This window comes from Mauremys mutica, chromosome 4 (assembly GCF_020497125.1).
Source record: "Mauremys mutica isolate MM-2020 ecotype Southern chromosome 4, ASM2049712v1, whole genome shotgun sequence".
Lineage (NCBI taxonomy): Eukaryota > Metazoa > Chordata > Testudines > Geoemydidae > Mauremys > Mauremys mutica.
In genome coordinates, this window is record NC_059075.1 from 20,057,656 (window position 1) to 20,072,564 (window position 14,909).

At 40.1% G+C, this 14,909-nt stretch overlaps 1 protein-coding gene across 4 annotated transcripts in view; it reads right to left on the minus strand.

The window, feature by feature from the left end:
* Positions 1–14,909, minus strand: part of TDRD9 (tudor domain containing 9) — a 148,648-nt gene that overhangs the window by 97,968 nt on the left and 35,771 nt on the right. For 3 of the 4 annotated variants that reach the window (XM_045014188.1, XM_045014189.1, XM_045014191.1), the window contains 5 exons: positions 14,747–14,847; positions 14,152–14,373; positions 8,773–8,895; positions 3,081–3,161; positions 359–523 (listed from right to left, as the gene is read on the minus strand). In XM_045014188.1, the coding sequence (XP_044870123.1) occupies positions 359–523; positions 3,081–3,161; positions 8,773–8,895; positions 14,152–14,373; positions 14,747–14,847 (692 nt within the window). The remainder of the gene's footprint in view (positions 1–358; positions 524–3,080; positions 3,162–8,772; positions 8,896–14,151; positions 14,374–14,746; positions 14,848–14,909) is intronic. The other variant, XM_045014190.1, reaches the window with a different exon arrangement.

The window sequence follows — 14,909 nt, forward strand, 5'->3', positions numbered from 1 at the left end:
TTGTACTATAAGGGGGAAAAGAAGGCAGATTTAGAGAGGTATAAGGACTGAGGTAGCCACTACTCCATGCTCCCAGAATGCAGGAAGCAAAGAACAAAAAGTGGGTGGGGGGGGTTATATACTAATTCACAGGTCTTCTCATTCTGCTTCCTGATTGGTGGAGGCATTAAGCCACTGTAAAGTCTGTTGCCGGGTAGAATGTATAGACTCCTGTAACACCATAATACTGTAATTAGTATCTAGTCTTTCAGAACCAGTTTAATAATTTATTTAGAACATAAAAGCATCATATTTTTGAAGAGCCCATCCCAAATGCTATCTTATTATAACAAAGGAAACAGAATATTGTTCACTATACCCTGATGTGACTAATGTGCCTCAAATCATTAAGATAGTATTCTTCAATGGCATAGGGCTTGCCTTCCACCTCGAACACGTAGGCTGGATACAGTTTGTTACGAATCGGAAGCACAAAGTAGTCAGCAAATTCTTTACAGTTGATTGTAGCAGACATCAAGATTACCTGTTAAAAAGAATTTGTATAATTTAGTTAATTAGCAGCAGTAATCCACATCACGTCACACTAAGATTTGAAAGAGTAAACAAAGTTATTGCTATGAATGAAAACCTAACTGAATATTTAACTCTTCTTTAGCTTATTATTCCTACACAATCCTTATCAGAAGAAAAGCTTATGGCAGATATTTTGTGAATTCAAAGGGAAATTTAAATGCAAGAGACACAGGTCACCTAGACTTCCTCCCCAGAAGAGCAAGACTACTCCCTATGATTCATTTACTAATCTAGTTTTAAGCACCTCAAGTGATGGGACTTATCACTCTCTTTGGGAAATTATACCCCAGTTTAACATTTGCCTAAAATATTTTTTAAAATATCTAGATCATTTTAAGGCTAAGTCTATACTATGGGTGCTACAGTGGAAGCACAAAGAAAGCAGAAGTCATCCACAAGTCACCTGCTGGCAATTCCCTGGCATGGAAGTCATCAAAAAATCGTACAGCCAGCATAATCAGCCTAGATACATCCCTCCCCGGGGGGACAAAGCTTATTGGGGCAAGCCAAACAAATCACTGGAGTGCACATCCCTCTAGCTATCCCTTAGCTGGCATACAGATGGTGTGAGTTTGCTAGCCCAGGTTGGAACAACCTGTGATCTCAGAGAATCAGGGAACTGCAAATGGCTACTAGTTCTCAGCTTCTTTTTCTCCCTCTCCTGGGATGCCCTGAGCAACTACAGTGGATGGAAGTCATCTTTTGCTAGACGCTCCCCCCCTACACTTGGCCAAGATCAGTCAAGTTCACTATGAGGGTTAAAACAGCCCAGAACAGAAACAGAACAACAGAACTATTCCGCTCCCACTGTGATGCAGTAGGTGGTCGGCCTGGGAGCTGCTGAAGCAGGAATGGTACAGCAGCTGCTCAGCGAGCTGCCAGCTCACATCACAAATTTGTCTGGGGTTGCAATGCAGTGGCAGCCAGTTGAGGAGCTGGTGCTCTCTAGCCTCAAGACTGATTTATACTCTTCTGTTTAAAACCAACAGGGTGCATCTCAATGAGTATATTTACATTTCATGATCAAACAGTCTTTTTAACAGTTGCCCTGAAGGGCCATAAATGACCCTGGATCAAAGGTTGGATACCACTGCCATAGATTAGTTTCCCCTCATCCCCACAAGTTGCTTAGTCAAGCTATATTATCTCTCTCTCACACACACATACACTCTTCAACACCCTAATCATGTTTGCTACTATTCCCCAACCCCCTTTCAATTTGACAATATCTTTCTTTTAGCATAACGCTGATGGTGAGTGCAGTATTGCAGTTTCTGTCTCCCAAAGCTATACAGAGTAACTACTACCTCCTGCTTTGTGACATGATGCCTCTGCAGCTCAAAACTGAGCTGATTGTTTCCAACTCTCATTTCAAACTCATCTGATTTGCCATCTTGCATTACTCCTACTTCAGCATTTGAACTTTTGAGACATCTACTCTCACTGAACTTGTCCTATATTATTTTTCACAACTGTCTTAATTTGCATTTTTCCAAACTGAGTCTCACTGGTACTTTCTGCCTAAAAATTCTAATCTCTCAAGGCCCCTTTGCAATATTTCTCTGGTCTACTAGGTGTTTGCAACTCCTCCCAGTACAATAACTCAGAATTAATCTTTATTTCCCTTCTAGATTATTAATGAAGAGATTTAATAAGGTCAGACCATACACAGATCTGATTTGTTACTAGTAGGTAACAAGAGTTCTCTGACTACAGTGCCTCTGCAGCTCCACACTAAAGTGGGATACCATACCACAGGAGCTATAGAGCCAGAGTGGTGAAATCTTTAAGAGCATTGACATCAACCATGGACCCACATTTTCTAGAACCAGCACTGAGCTGCACTTAAATGTTTTAGGCTGGCAGAACTACCCTATGATCTGTGTCATTACCTCAGCCCACTGTGCAATTTAAGTCACTTTTAAGACTTAAACAGCAGAGACCCAATTGAACATTTCCACACTAAGACTTTGCACACTACATTTGCACAAAGGAGAAAACGAAAACTTATTTCTTCATATGTGCACAGAAAATTTCAACCATAAAGTTGTATTCGCAGATTTGTATATATATGGTAATATAGTATTTGTATTTCTGCTATTTTCTCAAAAATTTTGCTCCATTAAAAGAAAATATGCATAACAAATGCATTTGTGTCTAAAAATATCACATTTATCCAAGCGGAAGCACTGCCCTCAACATCCAATATTTAATTCCAGTCAAATATTCGTCTTATATTTTCTGTAGCCCTAAGCATATTTTAGAAATTAATGCATCCTAACATTAAGAAAAAAAATCTTAGAATACATTATACTGGTCAAAGAAGAATGCCCGTTAGCCTAGTAACTTACTAGGACTGAGGAACTCTATAATATTTTAACTTAATGTGAGTCACTATTTTCATATCAGCTCTTCAAAAACTATACGCAGTGCAGAATGCAAACGAGTAAAGCTGATCTTGAGAATGTTATTCTATAAAAGAAGAGTGGAAAGCAATTTAAACTTGCCTTCACAAATCGTGAATTTGTATGTAATAGTTTACGGACTACCAATAGCAGAAAATCCATTTCTTCAGTACGTTCGTGCACCTAGAAAAATAAATAATATATACATATGACTCAGGTATATTTGTTTTAACCCCCATTCCTCCTTTTCCTAACCTACTCTTTTACTGGTTAATGTCACATTCTACATTTTTCTAATTTAGACTTAGATTTTCATGGCTGGAAGTGTGTCTTTTTAAGCACCTGTAAATCACCAAAGTTAACATGCTTTATAACTCAGCACAGCAGTTTTGACAATCTGAAAATTCCTGTTAAAGATTTTTATAAACAATTAACTTGTGGGGCAAAGATAAGTAGCTAATAATCAGGTAGGTAGCTAATAATCAGCCACTGGCCACTAGTTCCACTAGGCGGAACAGTAATACCTGCAAAAAGAACAGGAGTACTTGTGGCTACAGCCCACTTCATCAGATGCATTGAAGAAATGGGCTGTAGCCCACGAAAGCTTATGCTCAAATAAATTTGTTAGACTCTAAGGTGTCACAAGTACTCCTGTTCTTTTTGTGGATACAGACTAACATGGCTGCTACTCTGAAACCAGTAATACCTGAATTATTACTGTCAAACAGGGCTGGCATCAGACAACCCTTGGAGGTAGAGTACATATTCAATGCCATTATTCATTCAGTATTGACAAATATAAAGTAATGCATATTGATGGGAATAAACTGAACTAATATTATACCTTAATGAGTTCTATATTAACTATATTTACTCAGGAAAGAGATCTGGGATCACTACTGACAGTTCAATGAAGACCTTTCTGCTCAATGTACAGCAACAAAGCCAAAGCAAGCAAAATATTAGGATGCATAAGGAATGGGATGGAAAATAATATTAAAGATACTAAAATTGCTGTTATATAATCAGTGGTACACCCTCAACGAGGATCCTGTGTTCTGCTCAGGTCATCCTACCTCAAATTATGTAGTAGAACTAAAAGTGGGGTCTTAAATAAGTAGTTAGAAGATGAGGGGCATAGACAGGACTCATCTGAAGAGAGATTGAAGAGATTAATACATTTTCAAGTCAGAAGAGACCATTTCTAATTTAGTCTGATCACCCGTATAACAGAGGACATATAACCTAACCAAATACTTCTGCATCAAGCCCATTAACTTCAGTTTGAACTATAGCATATATATTACAAAAGATATCCAGTCTTGATTTAAAGACTTTGACTGATGAAAACTTTACCATATTCCAAGGCAAACTTTTCCAAAAGTTAATTACTCTGTTAAAAAAAATGCACCTTATTTCTCTTCTCAGTTTATCAAGTTTCAGCTTCCAACCACAGGATCTCATTATGCCTTTTTCTGTTAGATTAAAGAGCTCTCTCTTATCAGAAATCTTTCCCACATAAGAACATGCACACTGATCTAGTCACGTATGTTGCCCTCTGATGGGGTCACGGGCTCTGCCTACCAATAACAGGCTTCACAAGGGGGGAAGGAGGCAACTCAGGTTCACCTGTGACTCATTGAGTGGAAGGCAGAGGCAGGGAGCACCCATGCATGATAAAACAAAGCTACCCCCCAAAAAAAGGTCTGGCTAGAGAACAGAGGCTCCTAGGAGAAGCCCTGTCCCCAAAATGCAAAAAGAGAAACTCCCCAAGTGGAGGGCTCCTTGGGGAAGCTGATGAGGGAGCTCACTAGGAAAGGAAATAAAGGAAGAATACGCCTAGGTGGGAGAGGCTCAGAAAGGGAGCAACTATGAATGCCAAGTCTCAGCAAAACCTGGAAGGACTTCGTCAAGTAGCAGCAGAAGCCCCAGATGAGAGGATTTATATACAGTTCTGAGGAAGGGTCGTCATAGTTTGACTACTGTGGGGACCTTGACCCAAGTGGAGAGACCTTTCCTCAGACAAGAGGCCCTGACTCCTGAAAAGGATACCAGGTCAAGAAGGCACTATTGGTAAGGGACTTGACATAGGTGGGGTTGACAGACTAAAGTTAACTTAGTCCCTTCTCCCTCCAGCTAAAGATGCAGGAATGCTGGCCTATTAAACCAAAGTTTCTGCCTTTGGTTTAAGAAAACCAGAACCCTGAAGGGGCACTATTCAATATACATAAGCTTCATTGGACTTATTGAAAGCCCACGAAGTGAAAAGGAGGCTGAGATGTAATTGCGGACCTGCACTGGACCACTAGGGGGCACTCCATGCATGAGGGCCCCATCACACCTTCTCCTGGATAAACTTGAGCACCTTAAATCTCTAACTATAATGGCATTTTTTCCAGACCTTAAATCATTCTTTTCTGAATGCTTTCCATTTTCCCAACATCCTTTTTGAAGTATGCACATCAAAATTGGGTATTATTCCAGTAATCGTCTTGTTTATGCTGTATACAGGAGTTAAAACCATCTCCCTATTCCTACCTGACATTCCCCTGCCTATACACTCAAGAATCATATTCACCTTGTTGGCTACACCACCACACTGGGAGCGCTCCTGTTTAATCTATTATGTACAATGACCCCCCAAGTCCTTTTCAGTGTCACTGCAGTCCATAATTCAGTCCCGTATCTTGTAAATGTGACCTACGTTGTTTGTTTCTAGATCAGGAGTGGGCAAACTTTTTGACTCGCGGGCCACAATGGTTTCTAAAATTTGACAGAGGGGCCGGGCCAGAATAGAAGGATGGTGTGTTTGTGTGAACTAATATAAATGAAATGTAAAAATCATTACATGAAAAGATTTGGCCTTTAACAGGCACCAAAACATCAATGTGCAGGGTTCATTGTAAAAATTGTTTTCCAAATGTATTAATTTAATAACACAGTAGATAAACTCCCATTCAGTTTCAGTGGGAACAGTGTTGTTGATCTCCTTTTTTTGCAAGTGCATCAAAGTCTGGAGTTAGTTTTGTTGTGGCAATTCTCAGGATAGATCCGAGGTGTTGGTTAATTAACTTGGATCTGTGACGGGCTTTGTTGATGTTCATGACGCTGAATGTCTGTTCACATACATAGGTTGAGCCAAACAACGTCAGCATCTTCTGTGCCATCCTCCGGAGGTTTGGAAACGTGGCTTCGTTAAGTGAAGCATAAAAGTCGTTCAGTTTAAGAGAGTTGAACTTCTCCTTTAAGACGGAGTCAGACTGAAGATCGATCAGTTCCAACTGCAGCTCCAGTGGTGCTGTTTCAGGGTCTTGTGACAGGGGACAGGACACCAGCTGAAGTGACTTTTCAATTTTTTCAAAATCAGAGAACCGACGGCAGAATTCTCCGTGCAGGTCGTCCAGTGATTTGCTGTATTTCTTCGCGTTTCGGATCGCCTCTTTCTGCATGGATAGTGTGGGGAAATGAGCGAAAGATTTGTTTGAAATTTGTCTGGAGAAAAGAGTCAGCTTGGATTTGAAGGCTCTAACATTTGTGTACATGTCGTGCACAAACTGATCTTTCCCCTGTAGCTTCATGTTCAGCTCATTCATGTGCGAAAATATGTCCACAGCAAACGCAAAGTCACAAAGCCAGTTCTTGTCGCTTAGCTCGGGAAATTCGTCGGATCTCCCCATTAACTCCAAAAATGCACCAATCTCCTCCTCGAGCTCCCACACTCGTTGAAACACTGTGCCCAAACTTAACCAGCGGACACGAGAGTGGTAAAGTAAGTCCTGGTGATCTGCATCGGTTTCTTCCAGGAACGCAATAAACTGACGATGCTGAAGTCCCCTTGCTCGTATAAAGTTAACAAGTTTTACGACTGGATTCACGACATGATTTAGCTGCAATATAGACTTACACAGAGCTTCCTGATGAATGATGCAGTGAAGGAAAAACAACATCCTGATCAGGTTTTTCCTCTTTTACTTTTTCCTGGACTCTTTTTAGTAGCCCAACGTTTTTTCCAGTTAAATTTGGCAATCCATCCGTGGTGACATTGGCAAGTTTACTCCAAGGTAGCTTCATTCTCTCGATGACAGCAGACACCTGGTTATACAAGTCCTCTCCCCGCGTTTTTCCTTTCAGGGACTCCATGGTCAAAAACTCCTCCGTAATCTCAAAACTGTCATTAATCCCTCGGATAAAAATTAGGAGCTGAGCAGTATCTTTTATGTCGTTACTTTCATCCAGTGCTCGTGAAAAAAACTTAAAGGACTCCGCCTTTTTGTTTAATTTGCTGGCTATATCTTCGTCAATCAGTTCCACACGGCGAGTCACAGTTCTGCGTGATAAACTGATTTTTTCAAACTTACCTTTGCTTTCCGGACACAAGAGACCCGCTGTCTCAACCATGCATTCTTTTAAAAATTCGCCTTCGGAGAAAGGCTTACTAGCCTTTGCTAATTTGAATGCCAGCAAAAAACTTGCCTTGGTACTTGACTCTTGAATCGCAGTTTGTCTGTGAAAATTTTTTTTGCTGAGTCTGTGAATTAGCCATCAATCTCTGAGCCGTAGCCGCCCGTTCTTGTGTAGACTGTTTGCTAGCGTAGTTAGCATGTTTTGTGGCAAAATGACGGCTGATGTTGTATTCTTTAAAAACCGCTACAGTTTCTTGGCATATCAGACATACAGCCATTGATCGGACTTCAGCGAAAAAATATTTTGTTGTCCACTCTTTATTAAACACTCGGCACTCACTGTCTACTTTTCTTTTCTTCGGTCCGCTCATTTTTACTGAAGGGCTCAAACTGCAAAGCGAAAAAGTGAAGTAGAGAGTAACACATCACACTCAAACAAAGGTCAATGTCTTTGGAGTGCGCCATCTGTTGGGGAAACACGGGCATTACAGGGAAAGGTAAAATGAAGGAGGTTTAATTATAATATAATTTAATTTAATAATATAACTTGGACAAGTTCGGCGGGCCGGATTAAAAAGCCCAACGGGGTGTATATGGCCCGCGGGCCGTAGTTTGCCCATGTCTGTTCTAGATACAGGAACTTGCATTTCGCTGTATAAAAATGTTCAGGTCTATTTACCTTAGAACAGAGGAGGATAAATAGGAACATTATAAAAAAGTACCCAAATTAATGAATGGCATTCTTGAGAGGGTCGACTGAAAGCATCTATTCAAATTGTTTCAGGACAGCAACAGAGAAAACTCTTATCAGTGAATAAACCAGGAACGAAAAACGATACCTTGTTTTACCAGATCTAATAAAATGCAGAGAACTGCAAAGCCAGTCTAATGGTTCTTTCTTGCATGTACTCCTGGCCATAGGAGGGCCATATTTTTTTCTCCAGTACAGCCTTTAGTGCTGTACTGAGGTCTCTGAAGACCAAGGATCCTTGTTTAAGGCAACAACAATCACAAAGTAGTCCCCTCCCCAGAGGCAAAGAGATACCTGGCTAGCAATGAGCCCTTCTGCAGAAATCCTCATAGTAGATTTCAGACATCAGTCATTTGAAGAGATGTGTGAAGAGTTAGATGCCACCTCATAAACGTTTCAGTTAAAAACATTTCCTCAAGCCTTTAACATCTCTATGCAGAGAATCACTTTAGAACCTAGTCAAGTCAGAAGTTATAGAACTTACCCATGATACTCCTGGAACAATCATATAAGGGTCTTCATAAATGTTCAAAGGAATCTTCATAACTAAGCTCAATTTAATTATCTAAATCAGAGTAATAATGATAAAAGCAGAATGAGTTTTTCCTTCAAATTGAGGTTAATTTTATCTTCAACTTACTTCATCTATGAAGATGTGTGTAAACTCTGCAAGGCTTTTGGCACCAACTATTTTCTGAAGGAGCACTCCAGTTGTCATGTACATTAATCTTGTGTCCTTTGTTGCTACTTTCTCTAGCCCAACCTAAAACATGGGGGGAAAATATTTCATTGCTCCAAATATGTTTCATACATGACATGCTATTAGACAGTTCAAAATTCTAAGCAAAAAGCACAGATGTGTGATATTTCCCATAAACAGGTATATCTGAAGCACCGCAGATTGAAATGCAGTGTAAATCAGTTATGAGGGCCCATTTAAACTTCTGAAAGCAATTAATGAAGTGTCTTTTCCATGCATCATAACTTTAGAGCCCACAGCCAATTAACTAAGGTGGAATGAAACAGTATCTCCTTGGCAAATCTCAGAACCACAAACAAATTTACATAATCAAGGACATTTGAGAGTAGTTCGAAACTTCAGCTGTTCTTGCTTTAGGTCCAACCTGAAAAACTGTTCTTTAAGAGATTTTAAAGTGGGAGGAAAAAAATTGCTGATCTCATCTTCATTCAAAGTGGCCAAATGTTCTGCTCAAAACTAAACAAAAAATTAACCTGGCAGGGAATAGGGAGGAGACCATTTTCAGAAAGAGACCAAACATGGGTTGTGTAATCTCAAAGAGAAGGAAGTTCTGGACAGCTATGTTAAAAGAAGCGTTTTTAATCATTTTGTAAGTTTTGTAACCTTAACTATTTTGGGTGCTGCTAGACTTCAACTAGTTTTCCAGTGCAAAATCATCCTCTTTATTTATTATTTCTTTGGGTTGTGCTCAGCCCACACAAATCCTAGTAAAAATATACAAGAAAAATATCCTGAAGACAACAGGACACATGCAACCATTTTACACTTAAGCCTTTTCTTCCCATAGTGAACCAACTAGCAATGATATGATTTTTAGTTCAGAGTCTCAGCATAGAAGGGAAAGGATCCCATCTAAAAATAAAAAAACTGGAACGATATGAGGCCACACCTGGAGTACTGTGCCCAGTTTTGGTCCCCCCACTACAGAAGGGATGTGGACAAACTGGAGAGAGTCCAGCGGAGGGCAACAAAAATGATTAGGGGGCTGGGGCACATGACTTATGAGGAGAGGCTGAGGGAACTGAGCTTGTTTAGTCCACAGAAGAGTGAGGGGGGATTTGATAGCAGCCTCCCACTACCTGAAGGGGGGTTCCAAAGTGGATGGAGCTAGGTTGTTCTCAGTGGTGGCAGATGGCAGAACAAGAAGCAACAGTGTCAAGTTGCAGTGAGGGAGGTCTAGGTTGGATATTAGGAAATGCTATTTCCCTATGGGAGTGGCAAAGCGCTGGAATGGGTTACCTAGGGAGATGGTGAAATCTTCATCCTTAGAGGTTTTTAAGGCCTGGCTTGACAGAGACATGGGATGATTTAGTTGGGGTTGGTCCTGCTTTGAGGAGGGGGTTGGACTAGATGACCTCCTGAGGTCTATGATGTATTTGTTCTACCAAATTATAACTGAGAGGCAACAGGGTCTGCTTTTCTTAAAGTTATAAAACAGTTTTCAATTATAAGCTCATGTTTACATAAATATTTAGAATTTCCACCTTTGGGAGTGGAAGTTTCCCATACTTGCTCCCTGTCTGAAGATGTGTTTCTCTTTTTTCCTCTCTAAGATTGAGCAAAATTCCTTCAGTTTTTTTGAAGTTATGTGAAGACTCAAACTTTTCCACTATAAAAACTCCTAATTTATGTTTTTCTAAAAGATATGCTCTAGGAATTATTTTGGGGAAGTTACGCGGCTTGTGTTATACAGGAGGTCAGACTAGAGGATCACAATGGTCCCTTCTGACCTGAAAATCTAACCCAGGGTTAGGCAATCTATGGCACGTGTGCCGAAGGCGGCACGCGAGCTGATTTTCAGTGGCACTCACACTGCCTGGGTCCTGGCCACCGGTCCGGGGGGCTCTGAATTTTAATTTAAATTTTAAATGAAGGTTCTTAAACATTTTAAAAACCTTATTTACTTTACATACAACAATAGTTTAGTTATATATTATAAATTTCTAGAAAGAGACCTTCTAAAAACGTTAAAATGTATTATTGGCACGTGAAACCTTAAATCAGAGTGAATAAATGAAGACTCGGCACAGCACTTCTGAAAGGTTGCCGACCCCTGAACTAACCAAACGTTATGACAAAGGATACAGCAAAATCAGCTCAAATCCGAAACTTGACATGGACAATCTGTAGTGAGGACTACAGCACTTTTGCATGGCTGGTGGGGAGAAGGAAATGTAGACTGAAAATGAGCATAGTACATGCTTGAAAATTTTCACCAAGCAAAATCTAATGAAGTCCTGCTCTTTCCTGCCAGCTCTGCCTTTCCATGCCCAACCTCACAGGCCCAGAATCTTCTGCTCTCAAACTGCTGTTAGAAAATTCAACTTCTGTAAGTGAGAATGGACATTTTGGAGATTGTGGGGGGTAGGAAATCGTAGGATTTAGTGACAATATTTGAGTGGAGAAGGAGTTGAAAGTGACACCAAGGTTGTAATCAAGTGGAGCAGAATGGATGACAGAGCTGCTCCAATAATTGAGACAGGATGGGGAAGGGTGGATTTAGGAGGAAAAAGAAGTTAAGCTTTTGACAGGTTGAGAAGTTGTTGGTACCAAGACATCCATGAAGAGATGTTGGAGACAATCAGATGCAAGTTTGGATAGACAGGAGAAGATCGATCTAAAGGTATTAACACAGACATGGTAAAGCCAAGCAGATGGATGACGTTATCTAAAGAGATCAAAGGAACAGAAAGACCAAATATAGTTCCCACTGAATAATGTTACAGAACAACAGAAAAAGGACACGCCCAGTGAAAGAAAGATTAGAAAGATTAGAAAGAAAGAAAGAAAAAGAGCCATGAAAGCCGAGACTTTGCAAGAGGAGGTGAGTTTCAAAAAGAACCAAGTGAGTCTAAGACCAGGGTGCTGAAGCGGAAAAAATGGAGAATGGGGTTAGGAGAGGAAAGCTTATGCTTGACAGTTTGTTATTTGTTAAGCATCAACAACATGCTCAGCATCTACTTTGGGGGTTTTAATAGTGCTTTTCACTGTGGCACCCAACTTCTTCAGGCCAGTACCTTTGATCTAAAATATTCCTGTGACATTATTGACATGAACTATGACCGTATAGATCATTGTTGCAACCAAGGTCCTATAGTTACACCAAAACTTGTACAAAAGGAGGTCAAGTAAGGTGTCTATGGAAAGGCTGTAATTTGCTGGTTATGATTATGCTGTCTGTATCTGTGTATCATTTTTGTATTTGAAGTTATGAATATTGGCTATGTACTTGTAGCTCAAGGTGTTTGATTTTAAGTAGCATCAGTGAAGCATTTGGTCAGCTTCTTGAGAAAGGACTATCCTGAGTAAGTGCCCAATCAAGAAACACTTAACTGACAATGGATTTGGGAGACACCAATCCTCATCTGAGCTTTCCTGGGAACGTTCAAAATAACATTAAACAATGCAAAAGCAAAAAAAAAAAAAAAAGGGGCAAAAAGCTGAATCATTCATGGACATGCAACTTGCCCAAGTGGCTACAAACTCCATCTTGTTGCTGTGATTTTGCACAGCAGAACAAGGGGGTTTCCACCCACGAGAGAGAATATAAAAGGACCTAGAAGCCTCTCCATTTTGTCTTCAGCTGGCTCGAGAGATGGCCTCTCCACCCCAAAGAGATGCCTGAAAGAAACTGGGACAAAGGACTGTAACTACGGGGGTGTGAATTATTGCTGGACCCAGGCCATACACCACGACATTGGTCTGAAAAGGATTGGGCCCAGACTAGGAAGGAGTCTAGTCTGCGAAAGAAGCTGATTGGAACATCTCTGAGGATAAGATTTACCTCTACTCAGTTTCCTACTGTATTAGGCTCAGACTTCCATGTTTTGTTTTATTTTGCTTGATAACTTACTTTGTTCTGTTATTACTTAGAACCACTTAAATCCTACTTTTTGCTTATTAATTAACCCAAAGTAAGTACTTAATACCTGGGGGGGCAAACATCTGTGCATCTCTCTCTATCAGTGTTATAGAGGGCGGATAATTTATGAATTTACCATGTATAAGCTTTATACAGAGTAAAACGGATTTATTTGGAGTTTGGATCCCATTAGGAGCTGAGTGTCTGGGTGCTGGAAACAGGAGCACTTCTTAAGCTGTTTTCAGTTAAGTCTGCAGCTTTGGGGACATGGTTCAGACCCTGGGTCTGTGTTGCAGCAGGCTTGCATGTTTGGCTCAACAAGGCAGGGTTCTAAAGGCCCAAGCTGGCAGAGAAAACGGGTTCAGAGGTAGCCTCAGCACATCAGGTGACAGTCACGAGGGGCTCTCTGCAACCCAACCCATCACAATTCCCTTTAAAGAAGATTATGAGACTGTGGTCAGAGAGGATTAATAGGAGAAGGGATTGCAGAGCAAATTGTAGATGAAGAGAAGGCAGCAAGGACTGAATCTTTATTTTACAAAGAGGAAGGAAAACGCTGTTTCACAAGAAAAATGGAGCTGAATGAACAAATACTTAGAGGAAGGCCACAAGCTTTCCATTTTTTCTTGAGGTGCTGAGCAGAAACCAAAATAAAATAATAATAATAATAGAAACAGAACTGCTGCTGGGACACAAAGAACAAGCAATGGGAAAGGAAAGGAGGAGGAGTACAAAACCCTTTGCTTCATCCTCCTGCCTCACTCACACTTCTTCCTCCTCCCTGGGCCATGCTCTGCTCCAGTGAAACACCACTTCAGGGTGATGAGGTGCCAGCTATCTTGGTCCCACAGCCCTGCTGTTTGCAGGGCTTTGCCAGCTCTTCACTAGAACAGCAAGTGCATGGGGAAGGGAAGCAGCACTACTCCATCATGTACCAGCTGGCACCCTCCCTCCCCCATCCATATCCACAAGCCACAGTTTCTTGCCATGCCCCCAAAAATTGTGACAGGTGATAGCAAAAACTCATCAGATTTGGGCCATGACAAGAAATCACAGTTAGGGAGTATCAAACTATTTATGTTGCAAAATCTATGCCATAAAATGTAATAACTAGACAATGTGGACAATTTAAAATATCTGTTGGAGTCTAACTTTTGCATTTCCTGGTTGATAATTTAAACTGCACTACTTTAAAAAAAAAAGTGAAAATTGGTTTGATTTTAATAATCAACTCCAGCTAACAACCTCTAGTTCTCCCATAGTTCTGCTTTAAAAGCTATTTACACTGCTCCTGGGTTACTTATGGTATAACCAACATGATAAAAGAAGGCAGAAAAGGAATTTTTTCCCCTCATTTCCAAATCATGCACTTCATACAGTTTGAAACATTATCATACCTGATAGCCTACAAATCCACCTAATGCCCATGATCGCTCCCTGCTAATCCATCTTGCAATGCTGCTGGCACCAATTTTTCGAGGTTGGGTAACAACAATGTTGCAGTAGGTAGAGTGCTGACTGTAGTAATCCAAAATATACTGTGGAAGTTGCGTACTTTTACCACTACCAGTTGCTCCATGTACAATTACAACTGAATTGCTTTCTATCAAAGAAACTACCTGAAATTAAAATTTTTAAAGAATGCTCATAAGACCATAAAATATTTCAGTATAGAATTTCAAATAGCATTTAACGATTTCCTTATTTACTTCCATGATTTTTTTAAGAACTCATTTAAGGTAACAAACTGATGTGCACATATATACACATGAATGTCTAGTTAGAAACAGTAACTGAAATGTTTCAATTATGAAAAAAAATGTAGTAAAAATTGGCCTTGTTCTACAAACAGAGCCTTTCAATGAAACCATACATTTAATCTTGGATGAATTTAATACCAAAATTTTCCTTCTGAAAAATACCATCAGTGTGGATTTGCAGTTTTAGTCTATTAACAGAAGAAGTTCAATTCATTCAATAACTATAGTTTACCTCTTCCTTACATCTGGTTATGGGCAAATCAGGGTATTTATAATTAGTTTTTGGTATACAAGTCACATCATGGGATTCACGTGGAAGTGGTGATGGAGTACCTGGAAAGAAAAAGAATCTAAGTCAAGTTCCTGTAGTTACAACAACAGAAATGTGAGCTAGT